This window comes from Pezoporus occidentalis, unplaced genomic scaffold (assembly GCF_034315485.1).
Source record: "Pezoporus occidentalis ecotype Australia unplaced genomic scaffold, CSIRO_AGI_Poc_V1 ctg477, whole genome shotgun sequence".
NCBI classification, from domain to species: Eukaryota; Metazoa; Chordata; class Aves; order Psittaciformes; family Psittacidae; genus Pezoporus; species Pezoporus occidentalis.
Genome location: NW_026915810.1, coordinates 46,748 through 72,159, shown reverse-complemented (window position 1 = coordinate 72,159; position 25,412 = coordinate 46,748). Strand labels below are relative to the sequence as shown.

At 60.4% G+C, this 25,412-nt stretch overlaps 3 protein-coding genes across 10 annotated transcripts; all 3 read left to right on the top strand.

Moving 5' to 3' along the window:
* The first annotated feature begins 771 nt into the window (after positions 1-771).
* On the top strand, positions 772-9,241 carry ARHGEF2 (Rho/Rac guanine nucleotide exchange factor 2). 3 transcript variants are annotated; one of them, XM_062636279.1, is made up of 22 exons: positions 772-1,007; positions 1,818-1,968; positions 2,388-2,455; positions 2,568-2,631; positions 3,110-3,239; positions 3,318-3,427; positions 3,508-3,654; positions 4,103-4,353; positions 4,431-4,556; positions 4,754-4,871; positions 4,947-5,204; positions 5,581-5,657; positions 5,784-5,953; positions 6,227-6,294; positions 6,404-6,592; positions 6,673-6,762; positions 6,866-6,933; positions 7,011-7,052; positions 7,143-7,193; positions 8,025-8,444; positions 8,539-8,710; positions 8,788-9,241. In XM_062636279.1, exons 1-22 carry the CDS (start codon positions 939-941, stop codon positions 8,871-8,873), a joined length of 2,925 nt encoding a protein of 974 aa, XP_062492263.1. In that variant the 5' UTR covers positions 772-938; the 3' UTR covers positions 8,874-9,241. The 3 variants fall into 3 exon arrangements, with proteins under 3 accessions (XP_062492263.1, XP_062492262.1, XP_062492261.1); XM_062636278.1 differs by lacking the exon at positions 772-1,007 and having other exon boundaries at positions 1,395-1,968; XM_062636277.1 differs by lacking the exon at positions 772-1,007 and having other exon boundaries at positions 7,029-7,052.
* Positions 9,242-9,611: 370 nt separating this feature from the next.
* On the top strand, positions 9,612-15,215 carry ANKRD35 (ankyrin repeat domain 35). 4 transcript variants are annotated; one of them, XM_062636276.1, is made up of 12 exons: positions 9,612-9,856; positions 10,788-10,918; positions 11,011-11,099; positions 11,342-11,406; positions 11,541-11,598; positions 11,735-11,805; positions 11,944-11,990; positions 12,407-12,582; positions 12,743-14,229; positions 14,739-14,828; positions 14,913-14,978; positions 15,094-15,215. In XM_062636276.1, the coding sequence occupies exons 1-12, from the start codon at positions 9,818-9,820 to the stop codon at positions 15,151-15,153; spliced, it is 2,379 nt and encodes a 792-aa protein (XP_062492260.1). In that variant the 5' UTR covers positions 9,612-9,817; the 3' UTR covers positions 15,154-15,215. The 4 variants fall into 4 exon arrangements, with proteins under 4 accessions (XP_062492260.1, XP_062492258.1, XP_062492259.1 ...); XM_062636274.1 differs by having other exon boundaries at positions 11,884-11,990; XM_062636275.1 differs by having other exon boundaries at positions 11,726-11,805.
* Positions 15,216-15,910: 695 nt separating this feature from the next.
* PIAS3 (protein inhibitor of activated STAT 3) lies at positions 15,911-25,392 on the top strand. Of its 3 annotated transcripts, none has more exons than XM_062636272.1 (15): positions 15,911-16,015; positions 16,770-16,825; positions 17,580-17,956; positions 18,749-18,833; positions 19,330-19,380; positions 20,343-20,433; positions 21,366-21,500; positions 21,600-21,705; positions 22,098-22,171; positions 22,646-22,722; positions 23,198-23,328; positions 23,591-23,717; positions 23,934-24,058; positions 24,323-24,360; positions 24,466-25,392. In XM_062636272.1, the coding sequence occupies exons 3-15, from the start codon at positions 17,656-17,658 to the stop codon at positions 24,676-24,678; spliced, it is 1,554 nt and encodes a 517-aa protein (XP_062492256.1). In that variant the 5' UTR covers positions 15,911-16,015; positions 16,770-16,825; positions 17,580-17,655; the 3' UTR covers positions 24,679-25,392. The 3 variants fall into 3 exon arrangements, with proteins under 3 accessions (XP_062492256.1, XP_062492253.1, XP_062492254.1); XM_062636269.1 differs by having other exon boundaries at positions 22,562-22,722; XM_062636270.1 differs by lacking the exons at positions 15,911-16,015; positions 16,770-16,825 and adding an exon at positions 16,865-17,048 and having other exon boundaries at positions 22,562-22,722.
* Positions 25,393-25,412: the final 20 nt, after the last annotated feature.

Genomic DNA, 25,412 nt, shown 5'->3' with positions numbered 1-25,412 from the left:
CCGGGACACCCCCAAACCCGCTGCTGGACTTAGGGCAGGGCTTGGGGGGTCATTACACCCCTGTCACCCCTTGTCGTGCGGGGCCTCCGTGTCCCACCACCGGGGCCTCCAACCCCCCCGCCTGGCCTTTTGTCCCCGACCCGGCTGGGTTTGGAGCCGGTGCCGCAGGGTCCCGGTGTGGGGTTCGCCCCTTTCCTGTCCTGGGGGGCAGCCACAGCCCCTCGGGGCCCCCCAGACCCCCCTTGGGGCTGGTGGGAGCCGGTTGTTGGGGGACAAATGACAGCGGGGGGGTGGGGGGGGGTGGGGCGGCTGCAGGAAGCAGCTCCCGCCTTTGTCTGGCGGCGGGTTCGGTTTCCTGCGGCCGGGACGGGGCTGGAGCGATGCGGGGCGGGGGGACGGGACATCAAAACAACGGGAAGGAGACTGGAATAGGGAAAGGGAAGGGAAGGAATAAAAGGAAAAGGAGGGAAAAAGGGAAAGAGGAGGAAAGGAATGAAAAGCGGGGGTGGGGGGAGGGAAAGAAAAGAGGAGGAAAAGCAAGGAACATAAAGGGATGGGACTGAAGGAAAAAGAAAAGGGGGGAGAAAAAGAAAGGAAAAAAAAAGAAAGTGGAAAAAATGGGAAAAGAAAAAAGGGAAAAAATAATGAAAAATGGAACGGAAAAATAAAAGAGGAAAAAAGGACAAAGAAAAAAGAAAAAGAAAAGAATGAGAAAACACGAAAAAGAAAAAGGGGAGAAGGGGGGGGGGGGGGGGGAACAGGGAAAAGGCCAAAAGGAAAGCCAAAAAAAAAAAAAAGGAAAAAAGTCAAACTGATCCCAAGTGACCAACCAAGCCCAAAGCAGAATAAAAGAAAAGGGAAGGAAAAAAGCCAAACGTGGCACAAAGGAGCCGGGGGGGTCGTGGCCAGCGCGGGCAGATGCTGGGGCAGATGTTGGGATGTGCTGCTGCTCCTGTGGCCCGTTCCCGGTGGACGGGGATGTGGAGGGACCCCTGTGCAGCGAGCGGGTGAGCGCCGGGGTCTCCCTTCCTGTGGGGGGGCTCGGCCTCTCGCCACCTTCAGGGGGGTAGAAGCAGTGATGGGGAGCGAGACCCCCCCCTTTGGGTATTGGGGATGTTGCTGGTTTGGGGATGCTGTGTCTGTTGGGGGGTGCCCGGTGCCAGGCACAGCCGGGTGCTGGAGGGGGGGCACACAAAGGCTGCTCTGTGTCCATTGGATGCGACAGGAGCAGCCAGTCGGGGTGCTCAGGATAACTCCTGCTCGCTCCCATTTTGCAGGAGGGGGAAACCCATGGTGAACCCCAAAACCATCACCGGGGGGGGGGGGAAGTTGGCCACCAGCCCCCTCACTTTTGGCCTCCAACCCCCTCATTTTGGGTGGGAAAGGGTAAAAATACCCACTTTGGATAGGAAGAGGAGGTGGGACGGCGCAGAGCTGGTGCCTGCCTATGCCCCCGGTTGTCACCTCCCCCCCACCGCGGCCCCCGCACCTCATCCCCATTGGGGCTGGTGGCTGCGGGGGGGGGGGGGTGGTGATGTGGGGGGGGCTTTCTCCCGCAGCCATCCCGTTGTCATGGTTATGGGATGATGGGAAGCAGGAGCGATGCGGGTGGCTTCTCCCCAGCCGCTCAGCTCCTTGTCCCCCCCATGCCCGGGGGCCAGGACCCACCGGGTGCCAGTGGGGACCGGGTGATCCCGTGTCCCACTCGGCTTCCCGCATCCATGAGCCGTATCCCGAAGCAAAGTGGGGCTGGGGGCGCTGGGGGGCGGCCTCTGAGCCGCAGCCCCATCAGGCGCCCGCCGCATCTCTCCGGGCAGAGCAAGGAGAAGGAGAAGATGAAGGAGGGCAAGGAGAAGGACGCCCGCTACACCAATGGCCACCTTTTCACCACCATCACCGTGTCCGGCATGACCATGTGCTTCGCCTGCAACAAGAGCATCACGGCCAAGGAAGCTCTGATCTGCCCCAGTGAGTAGCCAAAAGGGCTTTGCCAGGGTGGCTGTATCAGGGTGGCTTTGCTACGGTGGCTTTACCAGGGTGGCTTTGCCATAGTGGCTTTGCTAGGGTGGGCACCACAGTCCCCATTGCAAGAGGCTGATGGCTTCAGCTTTGGCTCCATGGAGATGCTCGCCCCATGGAGGTGACCTGGCACATCCCCATCGATGCCGGGTGGAGCCTGTGGCACCATGTCCTGTGGCACTGGGGGGTGGTCAATGGCACTGCAGAGGCTCAGCTGCTCCCTTGGCAGCTGCAGCTCCATAATCCGCATCCACCCGGATTCCCGCTGCATCTGCTCCCATCGCTCCGGCACTGGCGGCGTTCCGGGATGGGGGTGGCGGGAGGTGTCTGCATCACCTCTCCCTGCCCCTTGTGTCCCCCCCCCCCAGCCTGCAACGTCACCATCCACAACCGCTGCAAGGACACGCTGCCCAACTGCACCAAGGTGAAGCAGAAGGTGAGTGCCAGGCGGGACAAGTGACACTGTGGTCGCATGGGCACCATGGGGACATTGTGGGGACACGGGGACATGGTGCCACCCCCATGACGCCTCCGCTCCCCTCCTGCAGCAACAGAAAGCGGCTCTGCTGAAGAATAGCTCGGCGCTGCAGTCGGTTTCACTGCGCAATAAGAGTGAGTGGGGTGGGATGATGTGATAGGGTGAGATGGGATGACGGGATGGGATGACGGGATGAGCCAGGGGGTGGGGGTGGACAGGATACCCCCCTCTCGATGTTGCCCATCACTGTTACATCACAAGAAGGCCTCGATTCCCATTGCTTCATCTCCATCCCTGTCCCCCCATCACTTCATTCCTATCCCTGTGTCTCCGACCCATCCTTATGTCCCTTATCCTGTCCCTATGTCCCCATCTGTCCCTCCCCATCCCTGTGTCCCTATGTCTTCATCCCTATCCCTGCATCTCTGACCCATCCCTGTGTCCTCATCACTTAATGCCCATCCCTATGTCCCCACCTCTTCATCCCTATCCCTTTTTCTGCCTGCAGGGATGCGGATGCCAGGGGCGTGCAGTATCCCCCATATGTATGCTTGGGGGGTGTTGGGGGGGTCATGGCTCTGACCCTCCCCGGTGTTATCCCTCTTTCCCCAGCTGCCATCCGGGAACGCCCCAACTCTGCCATTTACCCCTCGGAAAGCTTCCGGCAAACACTGCTGGGCCCCCGCCGGGGCCGACCCTCCCTTTCCCTCTCCAAAAGCGTCTCCACCACCAACATCTCAGGGTAAGCACTGGGAAAACCGGGGCTGGGTGTCCCAGGGCTGTCCCCTGGGTGTCCCCGTCACATCCCACCCATCCAAAGGACGTTCAATGATGAGTCTCCGCTGGGAATACGGCGGATCCTGTCCCAGTCCACGGATTCCCTCAACATGCGGAACCGCACGCTGTCCGTGGAGTCGCTCATCGATGAAGGTGGGGACACAATGGGAATGGGGGGACATGGGATGGGACATGGGACCCCCCACACACACCTTGTGCCACCCTCCCCGCAGGTCCTGATGTGATCCTGAACCAGCTGATGAGCGACTTCGAGACGGACGGGAAGGACTTCGAGGCGGATTCCTGGAGCCTGGCGGTGGACAACAGCTACCTGCAGCAGCACAAGATGGATGTGATGAAGCGCCAGGACGTCATCTATGGTGAGCAGGACACGGGGGTGGGTCAGGGACGCAGGGACAGGGAAGAAGAGATGGGGATACAGGGACAGAATAAAGGACATAAAAATGGCTTAGAGACGCAGGGGTGGGGATGAAGAAAAGGAGAGACAGGGACAAGGTACAGGAGACATGTGAAGGGGTCTGAGACTCATGGATGGGGATGAAGCGATGGGGACACAGGGACAAGGGAGGAAGAGATTCGGACACAGCGACAGAGTAAGAGACTTAGGGATGAGTTAGAGATGCAGGGATGGGAATGAAGGGATGGGGAAACAGGAACAGTTTAGGGGACAGGGATGGGATTGAAGCAATCGGGACACATGGATGGAGATGAAGTAATGGGGACACAGGGATGGAGCTGGAGTGATGGGGGACACCCAGTGGCAGCAGCTGCTCGCGCTCTCACCCATCCCATCCCATGCCATGGCAGAGCTGATCCAGACAGAAATCCACCACGTCCGCACGCTGAAGATCATGGGTGCCGTGTTCCGCAAGGCCATGCTGGAGGAGCTGCAGCTCGACCCGGCCTCGGTGCACAGGATCTTCCCATGCGTGGATGAGCTGAGCCAGATCCATGAGCGCTTCCTGGCACAGCTCCTGGAGCGGCGCCGCGAGTCCCTGGCCCAGGACAGCAACAAGAACTTTGTCATCAACCGCCTTGGGGACATCCTGGTCAACCAGGTAAGGGGCCAGTGCAGGCAGTGGGTGCTATGGGGGGCACTCACATGGCCTCGCTGAGGTCCCCTCGTGTCCCCAAGTTCTCCGGGAGCAGCGCAGAGCAGCTCAGGAAAGCCTACTCGGAGTTCTGCAGCAAGCACACCAAGGCCGTGAAGGAGTACAAGGACCTGCTGGCCCGAGACAAGCGCTTCCAGCAGTTCATCCGGGTGAGCATCGCTGTCCCCATCCCTGCATCCCTGACCTACCCCTGTGTATCCATTGCTTCATCCCCATCCCTGCATCCCTGACCCATCCCTGTGTCCCCACCTTTTCATCCCTGTCCCTGCATCGCTGACCCATCCCTGCATCCCCATTGGTCACTGCTAATGGCACTTCTTCCCTTCCTCCTCCTCCTCCTGGCCAGAGGATGGCGCGGTCCCCGCTGCTCCGCCGTCACGGCGTTCCCGAGTGCATCCTGCTGGTGACACAGAGGATCACCAAGTACCCTGTGCTCATCGAGCGCATCCTGAAGAACTCCAAAGGTACCGGGATTGGGAGCAGATGGGACAAACCCACTGGCTCCAACCCTGCCTACATCCCAACCCCTTTGCTTCCAGACAACGAGGGTGACTCCGCGGACCTCTCGCGGGCGCTGAGGCTGGTGAAGGAGCTGATCTCGTCCATCAACGAGGAGGTGCACGAGTGCGAGATGAACGCGCGGCTCTGGGACGTCTACAGGCGCGTGGACGGCCGGGCCAAGGTGCAGCTGCCCTGGGAGAGCCGCGCCGGCGTCTTCGGCCGCGATGAGCTCCTGCGCCGCAAACTGGTGCACAGTGGGTGCATGCTCTGGAAGACCGCGGCTGGGCGCTTCAAAGGTGGGGATGGAGGTGCCAGGGAATGGGGGTGGAGATGCCAAGGGATGGGGATGCTCTGGGACCAGGGTGCTTGGGATAGAGGCGCCAGGGCATGAGGATGGAGGTGCCAGGGACTGGGGATGGAGATGCCAAGGGATGGGCATGCTCAAGGAGCAGGGGGCTGTGGGATGGAGATGGCAGGGGATGGGGGTGCCAGGAAGTTAGGGTACCAGGCTATGAGGGTACCTGGGTGCGATGATGGTGCCAGGAGTGAGTACCAAGGGATTGGAGGTGCCGAGGGGTGGAGATGCCAGGGCACAGGAGTGCCAGGGGCTCCTCACCCTTAGCAAGCCTAAGGGCCACCCACCTCAGCATCACCTCCCTGTGCTCCCCCCAGATGTGCTGGTGCTGCTGCTGACCGATGTCCTCATCTTCCTGCAAGAGAAGGACCAGAAATACACCTTTCCCATGCTGGTGAGCACCAGCACCCGGACCTTTGCACCCTGACCGCTTGCATCCCGTCCCCTTCACATCCCATCCCCTCACATCCCACCCTGCCGCAGCCAGGCTGTCACTTCAGTGCCCTCCTGTTTCCTGCAGGACAAGCCGGCCGTCGTGTCCCTGCAGAACCTGATTGTGCGGGATATCGCCAACCAGGAGAAGGGGATGTTCCTGATCAGCGCCGCGCCACCGGAGATGTACGAGGTCCATGCCGCATCCCGTGACGACCGCAACCACTGGATGAAGCTCATCCAGCAGACAGTCGGGCTGTGAGTGTCATCCCATGGGATTGGGTGGCTAGATTTGGGGATCTCCATGGATTAAGGATGGGGAGTGCGAATGTGGGTGCAGCTCCTAGTTGGAGCCTCTGAGCCTGGGCTGGAGGCAGCTGGTGGGAAGGGGGGACAGGATCTCTTTTCCCCTCATCTCATCTCCATCATCCCTTTCCCATTAACTTCCCCATCATCACTTCTCTTTCTCTTCCCCTTCCCTTCCCTTGTCTTCCCCCCTCTTTCCCTTCTTTTTCCCATCATCTCTTCCAGCTGTCCCAGCCGACAGGATTTTCCCTTGATTGAGACAGAGGTCGAAGCATCCTTACGCAAGCTGAAAGGTGGGATCCCTGTCCCCGCATCCCAGCTCATCCCTCCCCATCCCAGCTCATCCCTCCCCATCCCAGCTCAACCCTCCCCATCCCTGCTCATGCTCTCCCCCCTTCCCAGACCGTATCCTGCAGCAGGATCGGAAGCTGACGGCGCTCCTGGAGGAGAAGGTCGGGCTCTTTGCGGACATGCTGGCACTGACCGGAGCCGAGGAGCCCTCTCCCACCCTGGCCCCACGCTCCCTCTTCCACTCCGACTCAGCCGAGGCTTCCCGAGGGGAAAAGCTGATGCATGACGCTATCCGGGAAGGTACGGATGCTCTGGGATGATTTGGGATGCTCTGGGATGGGGAAACTGAGGCACGGGGATCTCATCCTGCTTTCCTGCAGTGGAATGCCTCACGGAGATCTTCACTGGCTCCGGACGCGACCGAGATCAGAGCAATGAGGCCGAGACCTGCCCCAGCCCCGGCACCAGCAGTAAGGGGGGAGACATGGGATATGGGACATGTTCCAGCTCTGCTGCTTTGGGGTTCCCCCTTCCCCCCATGGGGCTTATCCCGGCCTCTCCTCCATCATCCAGACGGTGATGCCAGCAGCTTCAATGGCTCCATGGATTTCTGCCGCACGGATCCGGACGCTGGGCAACGGGTGAGTGTGATGGGGAGGGCACCCTGTTGGGACCCGCCACCCTGTGCCACCACAGTGTCACTGTTCTTTCTCCATAGGATGGGAATGGCAACCAGGTCCTGCCGCGGGTACCGCAGGAGGTAAGGGCAGGGGGGCTCTGTCCCTGCTGTGCCTCAGTTTCCCCACTGCAGCTCCCCCGGGATTCACTGTCTTCTCCTCTCCTCCCGCAGGAAATCAACCAGCGGCTGGTGAACCTCTACAGCCTCCTGCATGAGCTCCAGGTCAGTGGGACAAGGCTGCAGGCATGAGGGGGACAAGTTGGCATTCCCCTGCTACATCCATCCCCCTATAACCACCCTACAACCATCCCCTTGCCCATATCTCCCTGCCTGCACTCCCTACCTACGTACATCCCCCTGCCTATATCCCACTGCCTGTGTCCCCCAGCCCACATGCACCCCCTTGCCCATATCCTCATGCCCATACCCCCATCCCACAACCATCCCCCTGCCCACATTCCCTTTCCAAATACTGTATCCTTCTGCCTGTACCTCTTGCCTATATCCCCTACCCACACACATCCCCATACCCATATCCCCCTGCCCATATCCCCTTGTCTACATGCATTCCCCTGCCCACTTTCCCTTTCCAAATACATCCTGCTGCCCAGAACCCCTGCCCATACACATCCCGCTGCCTATATACGTTCACCTGCCTCTATCCCACTGCCTACATCCCCCTTCCTACATAAACCCCCTGCCCACCTCCCCTTGCTGTATGCCTGACCCCATTCCCCTGCCCCTACCCACTGCCTGTAGCCCTCTGCCCATATTCTTGCCTGCATTTCCCTGCCTGCATCCCTGCCCGCATCGCTGCTCGTATCCCTGCCCGCATCCCTGCCCGTATTACTGCCCACATCCCTGCCTGTATCCCTGCCCGTATCCCTGCCCGCATCCCTGCCCGTATCCCTGCCCGCATCCCTGCCTGTATCCCTGCCTGTATCCCTACCTGCGTCCCTGCCTGCATCCCTGCCCGTATCCCTGCCCGTATCACTGCCTGTATCCCTGCCCGCATCCCTTCCTGTGCCCCTGCCCACACCGCCGCTCCCGCAGGCGGTGGTGCTGCAGCAGGACACGCTGCTGGAGCTGCGGCTGCAGGAGGCCCCGGACAAACCATCCCGGCGTGGCTCCCAAGCGGCTCCTGCCGAGCCGGCGCCCCGGGCGGGCGAGAAACCGGGAGCGACGGAGCTGGCGCTGCTGCAGCGGCAGCACGGGCTGCTGCAGGAGGAGCTGGGCCGCTGCCGGCAGCAGTGCCAGGAGCGGGCGCAGGAGGCGGCAGCGCTGGATTCCCGGCTGCGGGACAGCGAGCGGGAGCGCGGCCGCCTGGAGCGGGAGCTGGAGGAGGCGCGGCGGGAGCTGGGCGCGCTGCGGCACGACGGCGGCGTCACCACGCGGGGGCGCCGCGGAGCCGACCCGCGGCGCAGGAGCCTGCCGGCAGGGGACGCGCTGTACCTCAGCTTCACCCCGCCGCAGGTACCGCGGTGACACGACTGCATCCGGTCTCAGCGCGGGGGTAACGGGGGGGTAAAGATGTGCTCATTCATGACACGCGTGTGTCCGGCCGCAGCACAGCGCTCTCTCCTTCCACTCCCCCCCCTTCGCCCCCTGCCCGCGAGAGGACCTGGAATACGGGGTGGGGGTCGATCCCGACCGGCTCCGGGATGGCAACGACATCCTGGATGTGCTCCTGGAGGATGAAGCCTTGGGAAGCCGCCGCTCCCCTCCAACCAGCCCCCGAGGTGGGTTTTGGGGGGGGGGGGCAGGATCACCCCCTTTTCCCATCACCGGTGGGGATTAACCTGGTGTTTTCCCATAGATTTCCTAAGGATGCAGGATATTCCTGAGGAGGTGGAGAGCAGCCAGGAGCTGAAGGATGGCGACGGGGGCTCCTCTGATAGTTAGGAACCAGCTCCAGCCCCACCCCCAGCACCCTATAACCACATGGATCCATATGGGGAGCGTTGGGGACAGCGGAATTTGGAAGCTGATATTCCCATGGGAGCCTTACAGAGCTGGAGGGGGGGGGATGGGACTGATTTGGGGGTCCCCCCGTCTCTGCTGGGATCTATTTATTTATTGTGATGGGTTGGGGGATCCCAGCACGGGGCAGGATGCGGCCCCTACTCCCCTCCCAGTTTTGGGGGTCCCCAGGTATGTGGGCGCCGGGCCATGGGGTTGGGGTCGGTTCTTGGTTCCCCGTCAATTTAAGTGTAAAAAGCACCAAAAAGGAAGGAAGAATGAGTGGAAAATCATTAAAAAGCCCTGTTTGGCCCCAAAAAGTGCAGGGGGTGGAGGGGGCTAGGGAGCCCTGTGGGGGGAGGTTGTGCAGTGAGTGGGGTGAGTCTCAAACACATATGGTGGGGGGGGGATGTCCCATATTGGGGTGTGTGACCCCCAAAGTGGGATATGTGTCACTCCCACACTGGGGTTTCTGTCCCCCAAAGTGAGGTGTGTCTCCCCCAAAATGGGGTGTGTGTCCCCCCCAGAATGGCATGTGTGTTCCTCTTCTTGGGGTGTCTGACCCCAAAGTGTGCTCTGTGTGTGTGTCCCATACTGGGGGTTGTGTTCCCCCGAGTGCAGTGATGGAGACCCCCGGGAGGTCACAGAGCCCTGTGCAGGGTGATGGACTCCCACACCCCGGGTGCTTGGGGCCGGGGGGGGGGGCCGGGGCTCCACGGCGCCGGGGAGGGGACGGGACAAGCCCGGGCTGAGCCGCGGGCGTGGGGAGGTGACGGGGCGGAGGCCGCGCGTTGGGGCGGCAGCACCGGCACCCACAGACCTGCAGCGGCACCGGCGCGGCACCGCGGGGTCCTGGGGGTGTCCCCGGTCTGTGCCCCCCCGCCACCATGAAGAGGATGTTCTCCTGCTCCAGCTCGCAGGTGGCGGTGAGTCCCGGTGCCCCATGACTGCGGGTGTCAGCGAGCCCCGGGCCCGCTGAGCACCCATGGGTGCTGCCGTGGCAACCCTGTGGGGCTGGGTGGGAGGAAGCGCCCCCCCTCCCCCCCCCCCCCCCCCGTTCCTGGTTGCGATCCTGGATTCAATCCCAATTCTAACCCCAGCCCCAGTCCCAGCCCTGATGCCGGCTGCATCCCAGACCCAATCCCAACCTCAATCCAGCCCCAATGTTGGTGACAGCCCAGACCCAAAGGTGGTCCCGATGCTGGCTGCAATCCCAGCCCTGATCCCAGCTCTAGTGCCGGCTGTAAACCCAATCCCAGCCCCAGCCCTGATGCTGGCTACAACCCAACACCAGTCCCGATTCCGGCTGTAATCCCAGCACCAATGCCTGCCCCAGTGCCAGCTACAACCCCAGCCCTGATGCCAGCCCAAATCCAGCTACAATCCCAATCCTGACCCCAGCCCTAGTGGCAGCTACGACCCCAACCGCAATCCAGCCCCCGCCTGCACTCCCAGTCCCGGCTCCAGGGTGGCTGCAATCGCAACCCCGATACTGGGATGCTCGGCCCCCGATGCCGGTGCCCGTCCCGGTGCGTATTCCCAGACCTGATCCCGCTGCCGGTCCCGAGCGCCGGTCGGTCCCACCACACCCCGCACGGCGGCGGGGCCGAGCCCGACAAACCAGCCGGGCAGGAGCAGGCTGGGGCACGCTCCGGCCTCGCCTCCCCTTGCTGGCTGCTCCCCGGGCTGGGATCCGCTGGGATTCGCGACCCCATCCCCGATGGAGCCCTCCAGCAAGCAGGAAAACTGAGGCACGGCTCCTCGCCGCTGCGGGGGGCGGTCATTGGGACACACACACACACACACACACACCCCGCAAGCCTGTGCCTCAGTTTCCCCTCGCCGCCACCATTCCAGGTGGAAAGCTGGAACAAGCAGGACCAGAAGCTGCTGGAAGCAGTGGAGAAGGGGGACGTGGGGCGCGTGGCTGCACTCGCCGCCCGCAAGACATCGCGTCCTGCCAAGCTGAACGCCGTGGGGCAATCCGCGTATGTCCCCCCCCACAGGGGACACCATGGGGGACACCGGGGGGGGGGGGGGGAGTGGACCTGGGCTGCAGCCACCTCTCTCCCTCCTCCAGCTTCCATTTGGCTGCATCCAAGGGTCTCACCGAGTGCCTGACACTGCTGCTGGCCCATGGGGCACCCGTCAATGAGAAGAATGATGATGGTAAGAGGGGGATACTGTGGGGACACCCCCATAGACAGGGACACTCCATGGAGCCAATGTCCATCACACAGCCCATCAGCATCACCATCAGCATCACCCGGAGGCTGCAAGCTCTGGGGCTGCATCCCTGTCCTGCCATGCCATGGGGTGATGTCCCCAAGGTGGGGTGTCCCCTGGGGTTGGGGGTTCTCCCCGGTGTCCTCTCGGGTGCCGGTGCCCAGCCCGAGGGTGTCTCCTTGCAGGCAGCACCGCGCTGCATCTGGCCACCATCGCCTGCCAGCCCCAGTGCGTGAAGGTCCTGCTGCAGGTACGGGGATGGGGATGGAGATAGGGATAAGGGTGGGGACAAGGACAGGGCTGGGGGTGTAGACGGGATGGAGCTAGGGATGGAGATGGGGATAAACATGGGGACAAGGAGCTGCCCACTGTGTCCCCCTCCAGTACGGTGCCAACGAGGGCCACGTGGACGGGCAGAGCCGAACCCCTCTGCACTGGGCTGGTGAGTGCCAGGGGGGGCCCAAACCAGGCTGGGCTGGGCTGGGGGGGTCTTGAAGGCTCGTACGGGGTTGGGGATGTCCCAGTGACCCCCAAAAGAGCCCTGTCCGTCCCCCCACGTGCTGACACAGCCCCTGCAGCCACTTCGGGCTGTGCCTCCAGTGTCCTCCTGCTCTGTGACCACGAGGCCGTCCTGGACGTCACCGATGCAGTAAGTGGGGACCCTGGGGACGTGTGGGACCCAATGGGTGCTGGGGGGGGGCGCTGACAGCACCTCATGTCCCCCCAGCACGGGCAGACCCCCCTGATGCTGGCGGCAAGGGGCAACCACGCTGCCATCTGTGCCCAGCTCCTGCAGCGCGGCGCCGACCCCAACCTGGCCGACAAGGAGCAGAAGTGAGTGTCTGCAGGGACAGGGGACACCCGGGGTGACGGGGGGGTGTCTGTGCTGTGCCCCGTGTGCAGGATAACGGCTTGATGGCGCTCGGTGCACCCTGGGGATGCCCCCTGGCCCCAAGGGAAGAGTGAGGGGAAAGGAGTGGCAAGGAACGGGTTGCATTGTACCACCATCGTGTCACTGTGCCATCATGTCACTGTGCCAATAGGCACCCGTGCCATCATGCCACCATGTCACTATGCTATTGGGAACCCATGTCACCATGCCAATTGGAACCCATGCCATCATGTCACCATGCCATTGGGCACCCATGTCACCAAGCTACTATGCCACTGGGCACTCATGTCACCATGCTACTGGGCACTCATGTCACCATGCCACTGAACACTCATGTCACCATGTCACTGCTCCACAGCACAGCCCTGGCGCTGGCCTGCGAACACGGCAGCCTGGAGTCGGCCGAGCTGCTGCTCAGCCATGGGGCGGCCCTCGGGGACACAGGGGACGAGGAGCGGTGGCACCACTTGGAGCAGAAGATCCCCAGCCGCGCCCTCCGGCGGCTCCTACGCCGCGCTCGCTGCAGTGGGAGAGGTGAAAGTCCCCCTGCCACCACCCCCTGCCCTTGTCACCCCATCACTGTCACCCCATCACCATCACCCCATCACTATCACCTCATCACTATCACCCCATCATCATCATCCCATCACCGTAAAAGCAGGACAAATGGGATCGTTTCTTCCCCTCTCAGCAGAGAACGGTGCTGGCTGCACCGGGGACTCCGTGCCACAAACAGAGGGGAGCCCGGGCAGTGACAGCGAGGAGGAGGAGGATGAGGGCAAGGATGAAAAGCAGCAGGATGGGAGCGATGTTCAGCGGCTGCAGGAGCAGCTGGAGAGGAAAACTCGGGAATGCCAGCGGCTGGAGGCCGCCTCCAACAGCATCCGGCAGCAGGTGCGGGAGCTGGCGCAGCTCCTGGCGGGAGCCGGGAATGGGATGCTGGATGAGGATGAGGATGGCGCCTGCCTGGCCCTGCTGGCGCAGCACATGGAGGAGCTGAGGAAGAGGATGATGGCCGAGGGTGAAGGACACCAACCGCGGGGGACATGTCCCGGGGCCGGGGCCGCTGCCCTGGTCCCCTTCCTGAGCTGGCTGCGGGATGAGTGCGCCCGGCTGCGGGAAGCGAAGGTGGGAGCCTTCACCCGGAGCAAGGGGCTGCAGAAGGAGGTGGAGGATGCCCTGAGGAGCAAACTGCACTACGAGGTGGTGTCGGCCGAGGCCGTGCGGAGGAGCTTGGCCGCTTGGGAGAAGCTGGTGCTGGTGCTGGAGCAGGCGCTGAGCCGCGCCGACGAGACCCACACCAAGATCCTGGAGGAATCCCGCGACCTCCTGGAAACCCTCGAGCGGGAGCTGCCGCAGGCGCTCAACGGGACGGCGGCGCCTTCCCAACGCTCGGAGCCGGCTCCGGGTGGGAAGAGCCGGGAGGAGCCGCCGGGGGAGGGTGGGAGCGCGGAGAAGGAGATGCAGGAGCTGAAGGAGAGCAACGGGATGCTCCTGGCGGAGCTGGCGCGGCTGGGGCGGGAACGGGAGCGGCTGCAGGAGGAGCTGCGGGGGCTGCGGGAGCAGGACCCGGAGCTGGAAGGTGCCGCGCAGGGGGAGGTGCGGAGGCTGCGGCGGGAGCTGGCTCGGCAGCGGCGGGAGCTGGCGCTGCTGCGGGATGGGGTGGGCGAGCGGGTGCGGGAAGCGGCCGGGGACGCGGGGGCCGGTATCCTGCGGGAGCTGCACCACAAACTGGACGGGCTGGTGCGGTCCCAGCAGGAGGCCTTGCAGCTCATCACAGAGATGGAGGGCGAAGGTACCCCCGCAGCAGGAGCCCCCGGCAGCGATGGGGACGCTGTGCCCGCGGTACTGGCCGAGCTGGAGGAGGCGGTGGCTGAGCTGGTGCTGGCCGCGGGTCCCTGCGTGCCGCGGGCGCTGCAGCGCTTGGTCAGCACCGCGGCCGCCCTGCGTGACCGGAGCATCCCCCCGGGGCCGCCGGGAGCCGCGGGAGATGCCGAGCGCTGGCGGGAGGCGGCGGCCGAGGAGGCGAGGGCCAAGGAGGAGGCGCTGGGCCGGGCGGCTGAGCGGGAGCGGGAGCTGCGGGAGCTGCGGGAGCGCGCGGACGGGCTGGAGCGGAGCCTCGGCAGCCTCCGGGACAGGGCCGGGGAGCTCGCCAGGGCCTGCCGGGACAAGGACGGGAAGGTGAGGCCGGCACCGGCCCCTTCCCACCGCCGTTCCCTTCCCATCACTGTTCCAAACGCTGTCCCCTTCCCATCACAGTCCTTATCACTCTCCCCTTCCCATTGCCGTTCCCTTCCAATCACCATCCTCTTCCCATCATTTTCCCAGTCCTCCTTCCATATCTGTCCCCATCCCGTTCCCATCACCATTTCCATCACTGTCCCCATCTCATTGCCATTCCCTTCCCATCACCATCCTCTTCCTGAGGCTGTCCTCATCATTGTCCCTACGGTCATCCCCTTCCCATCACCATCCTCTTCCTGAGGCTGTCCTCATCATTGTCCCTACCGTCATCCCCTTCCCATCACTGTCCTCATCCCCATTCCCTTCCCATCCTCATCCCCCTTCTATATCCATCCCCATTGCCTTCCCATCCCTATAACTGTCCTCTTTCCACTGCCATTCCCTTCTCATCACTCTCCCTATTGCCAACCGTTCTCTTCTCATCGCTGTCCCCATCCCTGTCCCAGATGAAGAAGCTGCTGGTGGAAACAGAGAAGCTGTCGGCAGAGGTACTGGGGCTCCGCAGCCAGAGCGCCCGGCTCCAGCTCCAACTGGAGGTGGGTGCCAGCACCCGCGGTCCCCTCGGACCCAGCACCCCACCTCCACATCCTCCTCTTCCTCCTCTTCCTCCTTCTTCCCAGGTCCAGCAGAAGAACCACCGGGACATCGTGGCCATCTACAGGACCCATCTGCTCAACGCTGCCCAGGTGGGATCCCGAAGCCCTGGCTCCAGGGGAACAATTCCAGCTGGAATGCTGGGCAATACGGAGCTCAGCACCCACTTTGGGTCCCCATTCCCTGGCAAAGCTCTTCCTCCCGCAGGGATTCATGGATGAGGGGGTGCACGCCATGCTGCTGCGCATCCTGCGCACCCAGGGCTGAGGGGCAGGATCGGCCCCACGGCTCCCACTAAGGCATTAAATAGGCAAAGCTTCCTGGTCCCATCCTGTGCTCCCTGTCCCTGGCTGCCTTCGGCTGCAGCAGTGTGAGGGTCCTGGCTGGGAGCGAGGGTCCTGCTCCATGGGGGTACGCGGGGTGGGTTTGGGAGCCAGGCCAGGGGTGGGCACAAATAGGACTAATCCCATAGAGTGCCTTATAGCACCAAGTCCCCATAGAGACCCAAAGAGCCTTATAGAAAGCCCCATAGAGATTCATATAGTGCCTGTTCCCATATAGACCCATATAGCTCCATATAGCCCCACACAGCCCCATACAGCCCCACACAGCCCCACACAGTCTCATATAGCCTCACACAGCCCTATATATCTCCATACAGCCTCAAACAGGCACACACAGCCCCATACAGCCCCACACAGTCTCATATAGCCTCACACAGCCCTATATATCTCCATACAGCCTCAAACAGGCACACACAGCCCCATACAGCTCCATACAGCCCCAGACAGCCCCATATAACAGTAGTCCCCAGACAGCCCCACACAGTCCCATATAGCCCCAGCCCCATACGGCCCCACACAGTCTCATACAGCCCCACACAGGCCCATACAGCCCCATACAGCTCACACAGCCCCATGGGAGGCTACAGCCCCCCAATTCCGTCCCGGGGGCGTGATGAGGCTGAGAGGGCGTGGCGAGCGGCAGAGGGGCGGGGCCATAGGGGAAGTGGGCGGAGTCATAGGGGAAGTCGGCGGGGCACTAAGGGAAATGGGCGTGGTCTGTTGGCGCATGCGCGGTGCTGCGCGGCAATGCTCCGTGTCCCAAGATGGCGGCGGCGGAGCTGAAAGTGCGGCGGGGGGTGGTAGGAATCCATAGCGGGTGTTGTGTGGGGCTATGGGACCCATAGCGGGTGTTGTGTGGGGCTGTGGGATCCATAACGGGGTGTGTGGGGCTATGGGACCCATAACGGGTGTTGTGAGGGGCTATGGGACCCATAGCGGGGCTGTGTGGGGCTGTAGGACCCATAGCGGGTGTTGTGAGGGGCTGTGGGATCCTTAACGGGGCTGTGGGACCCATAGCGGGTGTTGTGAGGGGCTATGGGATCCATAACGGGGCTGTGTGGGGCTGTGGGACCCATAACGGGTGCTGTGAGGGGCTGTGGGATCCATAACGGGGCTGTGTGGGGCTGTGGGACCCATAGCGGGTGTTGTGAGGGGCTGTGGGATCCATAACGGGGCTGTGTGGGGCTGTGTGACCCATAGTGGGTGTTGTGAGGGGCTATGGGACCCATAGCGGGTGTTGTGAGGGGCTGTGGGACCCATGGCGGGTGTTGTGAGGGGCTGTGAGACCCATGGTGAGTGTTGTGAGGGGCTATGGGACCTATGGTGGATGTTGTGATGAGGGGCTATGGGACCCATGGCGGGTGTTGTTGTGAGGGGCTATGGGACCCATGGCGGGTGTTGTGAGGGGCTGGGATCATGCGGGGCAGAGCCAGGGGGCTCAGAGCTCTGCCAGGCTGTGGGGAGGGAGCTGAGCCCCACAGAGCAGAGGGGGGGTGTCTGGGCCAGGCTCTCACCCCCCTCCATCTCTTGTTCCTTTAGGAATGCGAGCGTGTGCCCTCCTTTGCCCTCCTGTGGAACAGGGAGTTCCTGCCCTGGTAATCCCAAAGCTGCTTTGTTTTCCTTGGAATCCTTCTCCCTGTTGGGTTAATGCTTATTCCTCCCCCTCCCCCCTCCCCAAGGCTGGAATATGGGGTGTAAGTTCCCTGCTAAAGGCCAAGGCAAGCAGTGAGTCCCTGGAATGAGGTTTGGGATGGACACAGCCCCAGTGTGTCCCGAGCCCCCAGTGGCGATAAAGGGGACATAGAGGCCCCATAAGAGGTCTCTGTGGGGCTGTTGCTATGGGAAGCTCTATGGGGCTCTATAGGAGGGTTGGATGCGGAGTCCACCTACTGCTGAGTGCATTGTATTTGGGGACCCCAAAGGGAAAAGTCTTCCCGATCCCTCGTGAGCTGCTCGATCCTGGCTTTAACCCTTTGTCCCTGGCCTGAAGGCAGAGTTGGGCAGTGCTGAGCACATGGATACACCCATGGAGGTGGATCTGTGCTTCCATAGCACTTGTCCATGGCTGCTCCTGTTCCAAGAAGCCATCCCCTGAGCTCAGGAGCAGCATTTCCTCAGATCTGTCTCCTTTGGGAAGCGTTGGGTTGGTTTCCAATGTATCCTTTGGAGAGGAAAAGCAGCACCTCAGCCCCCTTTTGGGCTTTAAGTGGGGTTCAGCCGAGAGCTTAAAGCCTGGCTTTAGTTTAAGTGCAAGCTCCAGGGGGTTTTGGTTGGGCTGTAGCAACCTTTTGAGTATCCAGTGTGGAATCCTCCTGGTGCTCTTGTAACGGTGGTTCCCTTCCCTTGCAGCACATGGTGCTGAGCTGTGGGGTATCCCGGCTCCACGCTCTCCTGCCTGGAAGGAAGCAGGAGCCCAAGTACCCCCATGAAGATTAAGGAGCTCTACAGGAGGAAGTTTCCCCGCAAGCCCCTGGCCCCTTCCCACCTCCCCATGCTCCACATGCAGGCAGGGCCCCTGCCCGCACCCACTACAGAGGGGCAGCTTCCCTATGGGCACAGCTCCAGCCCCATGGCAGCAACATTCCCACCTCCGAGACCTGGAGCCAAGCAGGAGGTGGATGTGGAGCATGGGACTCCCCCCGTGCACCCCCTGCACCCCGATGTCACGATGAAGAGGTTGCCCTTCTACCAGGTGTATGATGAGCTGATCAAACCCACCACCTTGGGTATGTTTGGGGGTGGCAGGGAGAGCCTGGGGCTTCCCAAGGGAGGGCAGTGGGATCATGGAGTCATGGAATGGGTTTGGGTTGGAAGGGACCTCAGAGCCCGTCCAGGGACACCTCACACTAGAGCAGGTTGCTCCAACCTGGCCTTGAACACTTGCCAGGGACAGGACATCCAGACCTTCTCCATTCAGCTCGTCTTGGCTGTGGAATGCCAGGAATCTGGACTATGGGGGAGGCAGACAAAGCAGGGGTGGAGGAGGTGGTGATGGGTGAGGACAGTGAGACAGGGGATGGGGATGAAGCCCCCTGGTCCCTCCCCACTCTGCTTCAAGTGAGGAAGATCCAGGTTTAGCTTTTCCCCACACCTGGATCTTCCCAAGCTCTCCCTGTGCTCCTGGGAATGTTGGAGCTGTTTCTCTCTGGGTTTATGGAGGCTGCCAGCAGAGCAGGGACTGGTTGTAAGACGGGGGTTGGTTCTGGATGTGAACAGCAAGCCTGAGGATGGTCAGAATTCCTTGGAATTCCTGCTGTGGTCAGGAATTCCATTTCAGCGCTGGGGAAGCAAACCCCTCCCTCGCCTTGCTGAGGAACCTGTGCTTGGAGGTGCTCTTTGGAGTCACTTCCTCTCTGTCCAGGCCACCAGGTCTTGGTTTTCCTACTAGAGATAGGGATAGGAATGGAATATCCGCATGGAAAAGCTCAGCTCTGTGGCTCCCAGTTAATCCTGGCCATGGATCGAGCTGTGCTTTGGTGTTCCTATGGCTTTGGAATCACTTCCTGTCTCTTCTCCAGCCTCCAGCACCAGCCAGCGCTTCGAGGAGGCTCATTTCACCTTCGCTCTCACCCCCCAGCAGGTCCAGCAGATCCTCACTTCCCGGTATGTGAACTTCTGGAATGCCGTAACTGGGCTCCAGCCGTTCCAGCTCATCCCAGACCTGAGGCTGTGCCTCCAGGCAGGATCTGCAGTGAGGCTGGCATTGGTGACATCCCAAAAGGCAGCAGCCTTGGGGGGGGGGGGGGGGGGTGTTTCCTCCTTTTCCCATCACTTCTGCAGCTATTTGATGGAATTTGCATGGGAATTCTGCCTGCGGGTCCACATGGATTTACCCTTTAGCTGCACTGGTTTTATTCATCATCCAACTAAAAAGTGGTGGCATCATGGAATCCCCATGGAATTTGGCTTCAAAGGGACCTTAACGATCATCTGAAGCCACCCTCCTCCACTTTCCTGGAGCTCAGGTTGCTCCAAGCCCATTCCAGCCTGGCTTTGGGATGGAGCAGCCACAATAGGACTCAGGGCAATGTCCTGCTGTGGGGCTCTGATGCTCCAGTGGGTGCTGCTGCCCCTCTGAAGCCCTTCTCTTCTCTTGCAGAGATCTCTTACCAGGTGCCAAGTGTGACTACACCATCCAAGTGCAGTTGAGGTAAGGGAATGCCACCCAAAGCATCCCATCAGCATCCCTCTGCCCTGCCTTCAGGTTTGGAATTGCCCTTGGAGCTGCTGCCGCGTGAGATTCCCTGTTTGAAGGGCAGCAAAACATCTCATAGCATTTTGGGGCTCCTGGAGAACTCCTTTTGGTTTTAAGCAGGAATGAGACAAAACCTTCCTGAGCTTCACATTTGATTTTCCCTCAGCTCTTACTCAACACAATCCATGGCATGTGGAGAGTGGGAATGGTAAAATCCATGGAGGTGCCTCCCCAGCACCCTCTGCCTCTTGGTGGCACCAAACAGGAGCTGGGATGGCTCTTCCGCAACATTCACCCGTGGTTGGAATGGGCTGGAAAGGACCTTAAAGCCCATCCAGCTCCATGGGCAGGGACACCTTCCACTGGAGTAGGCCTTGACGGTACCAGGAACAAGGTGGACGCATGGAAATGGTTCTTCTGTAGCACACAACAGCCCCTGGGTGCATGGTTTCCAAGGCTCAGGGTGTGCCTCTTGCCGTGCTCTGGGTGGCAGGGTGAAGGGTTTTCCAAAAGGAAGCTTTCCAAGGAAGCAAACCTTCATGTGAGAGGTGGTGGGCACCATCTCTTCATGCTGTGTGTGTTCCCGAGCAAGAACTCCCACGTACCTGTGGCTCCAGGTCCTGCTCCAGCACAGGGCTATGGTGGGATTCAGGGAGCAGGCACTTTGGAGAGGAACCCAGAGCCTTGGGATTGAGCAGGATTGGGACTTGCAGGGGATGCCAACAGAGCCACAGGCAGGGAGTTGATGTAGAGAAGCCCTTGAAGTCATTGGTGGTGAAACAGGGTTTGAAGCACTTGTGGGGCTGTTCACCTCCTGTTTTCCAGCCCTGGATCCATTCTGCTTGGGGAAAAGGGATTTCCGCTTGGCAAAGGGAAGTTTGGGAATGTCACCACTCACTGGCCACTTTCTCCTTTAGGTTCTGCTTGTGTGAAACCAGCTGCCCCCAGGAAGATCACTTCCCGCCTAACTTATTTGTCAAGGTCAATGGCAAACTCTGTCCCCTGCCCGTGAGTAAATCTTCTTCCTTCTGGATTCCTTGGAGCCTGAAGCCTGCCCTTGGTAAAAGCTGAGATCCATGGAATAGCACCTTCAATGCATGGAGAAGGCTCCAGGAGACCTTAGAGCAGCTCCAGTGCTTAAAGGGGCTGCAGGAAACCTGGAGAGGGGCTTTGGACAAGGGTTGGAGGGATGGGACAAGGGGAATGGCTTTAACCTGCCATGTAGACACCTTGGAGTGCCAGTGCTGGGGTTGAGCTCACACTGGGATTGCTTCCTCATGGTATGGATATTAAAGGGACCATTTATCCCTCATTCCTTGAGCAATAAGGGGATCCTAAAACGGTTTAGGTTGGAAAGGACCTTAAGATCATCCATCATGGGCAGGGATGCTTTACGCTAAACCAGGTTGGTCCAAGTCCCCTCCAAGCTGGTCTTGGGATGGGGCAGCCACAGCTTCTCCAGGCACCCTGTGGGCTCCAGGGATGGAGCATCCACAATCCTAATACCCCATTAGGAATGAATAACAAGGACTAACTGCTTTGGGATCTGTAGAGCAATTCCCAGACAAGCTCTAAAGCATGACTTGAAATACATCCTGAGGGATGGAATGAGGGCTGGAGACTCCCATAGGTGGCTTTATGGCCTCACTGGGTGCAGCTCTGGTGCCCTCAACACAAGGAGGACACAGAGCTGTTGGAGAGAGTCCAGGGGAGGCCACGAGGATGAGCAGGGGCTGGAGTAGCTCCCAGGAGCCGGGCTGAGAACACTGGGAATGGAGAAGAGAATGCTGCATGGAGCAATGTGCTCTAGTAGGAGCTGTCCCTGCCCATGGAACCGGATGATCTTAAGCTCCTTCACAACCCATTCTAGGGGGTTGGAGGCGCCCATTGGTGGCCTTTACACCTTGGGAAGGGTTCAGTCAAGGTTCTCTGCCCCACAGGGTTACCTCCCCCCCAGCAAGAGCGGTACTGAGCCCAAGCGGCCCAACCGCCCGGTCAACATCACGCCCCTGGCGCGGCTCTCGGCCACCGTCCCCAACAGCCTCGTGGTCAACTGGTCCTCAGAGCTGGGCCGGGTGAGTGGGATGGGAGCTGCTGCTCCATCCCTCTGCGTTCCGTAGGGATGGGCTGGCAGAGGCACCGAGCCCTCTCCTGAGCGGGGCTCTCTCCAACAGAGTTACTCGCTGTCTGTGTACCTGGTGAAGCAGCTGACGGCCGTGGCGCTGCTGCAGAAGCTCCGGGCCAAGGGCATCCGAAACCCAGATCATTCCCGAGCCCTCAGTAAGTCCCTCTTGGGTTTTCCCAGCCTTTTCCCAGCTGGTCGATGGGATTCGCTTGACAGCCTGGCTTGGGAATTCTGCCTGCCTGGCCCACATGGGTGTTACACTGGGTTTACTCATCCAACTAACACGTGGTGGTATCATGGAATCCCCATGGAATTTGGGTTGGAAGGGATGTGAAAGCTTATCTAAAGCCACCTTCCACTAGAGCAGGTTGCTCCAAGCCCCGTCCAACCTTGTGGCCTTGGGATGGGGCATCCACAGCTTCCCTGGCCACCCTGTGCCAGCACCTCAGGGTGATGTGGAACGCTCCATCCCGTGTGTACATGTCGCTGCGTGTCCAAGAAGGAGGATGATGACAGGAGACCCTTCTCTCCCCTCCTCTTCTTGCAGTCAAGGAAAAGCTAACTGCTGACCCCGACAGTGAGATAGCTACAACCAGCTTACACGTGTCCCTGCTGTGTCCAGTAGGTCTCTACATTTATGTTCCTCTTCTCTTGGCTGGGCCTTCGCAAAGAGCTTCCTGCTTTGACCTTAACCACTGTGTAGGTGCTGCTGCAGCCCTGCTTTGGTAGCAAAGGAGCCAGCTTTGAGGCCCAAAGGCAAGCAAGCCTGCTGCTCTTTCACACAGCCTCCTGGGGAGCCTCTCCCTGCCTTTCCCCTTCACTCTTAGCATGTGGAATGAGCTTCAAAAGCAAACCAAAGGGCACCAGTTCCTCAGGGAAAGCTTTTCTCTCCCCCATTAACTCCTCTTGGACACTGAGCTCAGGTCAATGCGCTGGGCAGGGGCAAGATGGGAATTAGCCCTGGAAAGAGGCTGGATAAATCCCCCTGAGCTCCTGTCTCTTGTCCCTCAGCTGGGTAAGATGAGGCTGAGGGTGCCCTGTAGAGCCACCACGTGCAGCCACCTGCAGTGCTTCGATGCAGCCCTCTACCTGCAGATGAACGAGAAGAAGCCCACGTGGACCTGTCCTGTGTGTGACCAGAAAGCCCCATACGACGACCTGATCATCGATGGGTGAGCTTGAGGGCTCCTTACGCAGGGTCATGGCTTTCTTCTAAGGCTTATCTCTGCCATCCTGACACAGCTTACAGCCTGGAATAACATGGGATGTGACTCCATTCCCTAAACTGATCCAGTCTGGAGAGGTTTCTCCCAAAGAACAAGAAGCCTTTGTCACAAGCATTGTATATCCTAAAGCTAAACGTGCAGGTGATGCTGGCCCAGGGGGTTAATTCTTTGCACCCCTTGAGCCCAGCTCCTGAGCTCCATCAGTTCTGCTCCAGAATCATGGAATCCTGGAATGTTTGGGTGGGAAGTTAAAGCTCATTGAAAGCCATGGGACACCTTCCACTAGAGCAGGTTGCTCCAAGCCCCATCCAGCCCAGCCTTGAACACTACCAGGGATGGGGCAGGCACTGGCAGGTTAAAGCCATTCCCCTTGTCTCATTCCTGCAGGATTCCATGGAGTGTTTGTGCTCTCTCCTGGCAGGTTGTTCGTGGAAATCCTCAACTCCTGCACAGACTGTGATGAGATCCAGTTCATGGAGGATGGCTCCTGGTGCCCCATGAAGCTGGAGAAGCAGGACATGGGCCAGACCTCTGTGTTCAGTGGCATTGAGGGTATGGAAGCTCTTTCCTCACCAGTCCTTTGGCTGGGATGCCAAAACGCTTGGAATTCCAACTTGCAAAGCAACACTCAGAGCATCCCCCAGCCCGGGCTGGAGCTGGAGTTTGGGATTGAGCTGAAACCACCAGGAGCACGAGAGGCCCTGTGCTAGGAACAGCAGGAAAGCTGCTGCTTCCCCTTGGCATTGGTGGGCTCTGGGACCTGCGCTCCGGAAGCCGCGGGGCTCCGGGGCTGACGCCGGCTCTTCCCTTGCAGCCGCTCCCGCTGTAGGCGCCGGGCCCCGGGCAGAGGTGATCGACCTGACCCGGGACTCGTCCGACGAGGAGGAGGCACCGGCGGCCAAGAGGCAGCGGCCGCTCAGCAGCGCCCCCGGGCACAAGGGGTGAGGCGGGGTCCGGCCCCGGCTTGCATCCTTCCTGCTCATTCCCAGCTCACTTCCTGCTCATTCCCTGCTCCTTCCCCTCCCCACACACAGCTCTCAGGAAGCACCCCCTGTGCTCCGGGTGTCCTGTGCTGGGATGTGGCACCTCAGGGGGCAGCTCCTGGATCTTCCCAGGCTGCTCCCAGTGATGCTCCTCGTGTCCCTGCTGTGTTCCAGGGTGCTGAGCATCCACCCCCGGCCCTCCTCTGTGCTCCGGAGTGCTCCCATGGCAGCCCTGGGCAGTGACTATGTCTCCAACCTCCCCGTTCCTGACTTCCACCCTTCCTACTCGGAGCTTGCAGGTAACAACAGGTCCCTCTGTCTGAAGGTACCAGTCAGCACAGCCAGAGTGGGTAGGTGGATGGAATAACTTCCCAAGATCCCATCTTGGTCTCCCCTCTGGCAGGTTAAAGCCATTCCCCCTTGTTCCATCCCTCCGTCCCTTATCCAAAGCCCTTCCAGCTTTGGGGAGCTGTCAGGATGCTGGGATCTCATTGAGAAAGGGGGCTGGACCCATTAGAATCCCCTCCCCACTGGATGTTTATTCCCCTTTTTTCCTGTTCTAGGTCTGGAGTTGTTTTCCTTCCTTCCAAGTGAAAACCAGGTACATTTGGGTGGTGGCTTTGGGAAGCTCTGGGATGGCTCCATCCTCTTGGATGGGGTTTTATGGGTACCAGGAGCTGACTGAGGTATTCCCATTGCTTGGCAGCATTACAGCCCTTCAGTCATCACCTCCCTGCAGGAGCAGGATGCCCTTGGCCATCTCTTCCCATATGGAGGCACTTCCAGGCCTTTCCTTGGTGTCACCCCCATGTCCATGGCCGGATCCCATCAGACCAGTAGCATCGTGGCCACCACCACACTCCAGAGCAGCCCCACAGCACAGCCGGGATGCAGATCTGACATCATCGCCCTGGATTGAGCAGCATTCCCGCTGGGAATAGATGGGACACAAGGCCGAGTCCGGGCTTTAGGGATTGGCTTCTCCAGGTGGGACCTGACCACTGCGTTGGGCAATTCCCACCCCTTGTGCTGGTGAACTCTGTATCCACTGGGATTGGGATGGGGGGTTGGGAAGTGCCTCTTCCCAAGGGTTAAACCAACCCCCCTGACTTTGGAAGCAGCATCTTCAACCTGGTTCTATCCCATGGGATTACTCTATAGAACTCCAAGAATTCCAATACAGAATCCAAGAATTCCAAGAGCAGAATTCCAGCTGGGAAGAAATCCTCCTTTTTAAGGGAAGAAGCCAATGGGAAAGGCTGGGATGAAGCCAGAGCCTGGGTGCCCCATCCCTCCAGTGCAATTCCCGTGGATTCTTAAAAGCCAAACCTGCCTTTTTCCACTTTTTTTTACCTCCTTCCAGCTTGGAGCTGGTCAGGGAACACACACAGAATCTGTAATTCCAGTTGCATGGATAGTTCCCAAGTTTTCCCCTGTTTTCCCTATGGACATAGGGATAACTGAAGGTGGTGATGTTGCCCAGGTTATCTATGGACTGAATGGGAGTTGTGGCTCCTGGAATTCCAAGTGGGATGTTTTGGGGCTGGGGCAGCAGGGAGCAGGATTCCACTGGGATGAGGCCTTGTAGCCCAGGTGCTGTGGGTGCTTCCATGCAATAAAGGTATTAAATCCATTGGGAGCTGGTGCTGTGCA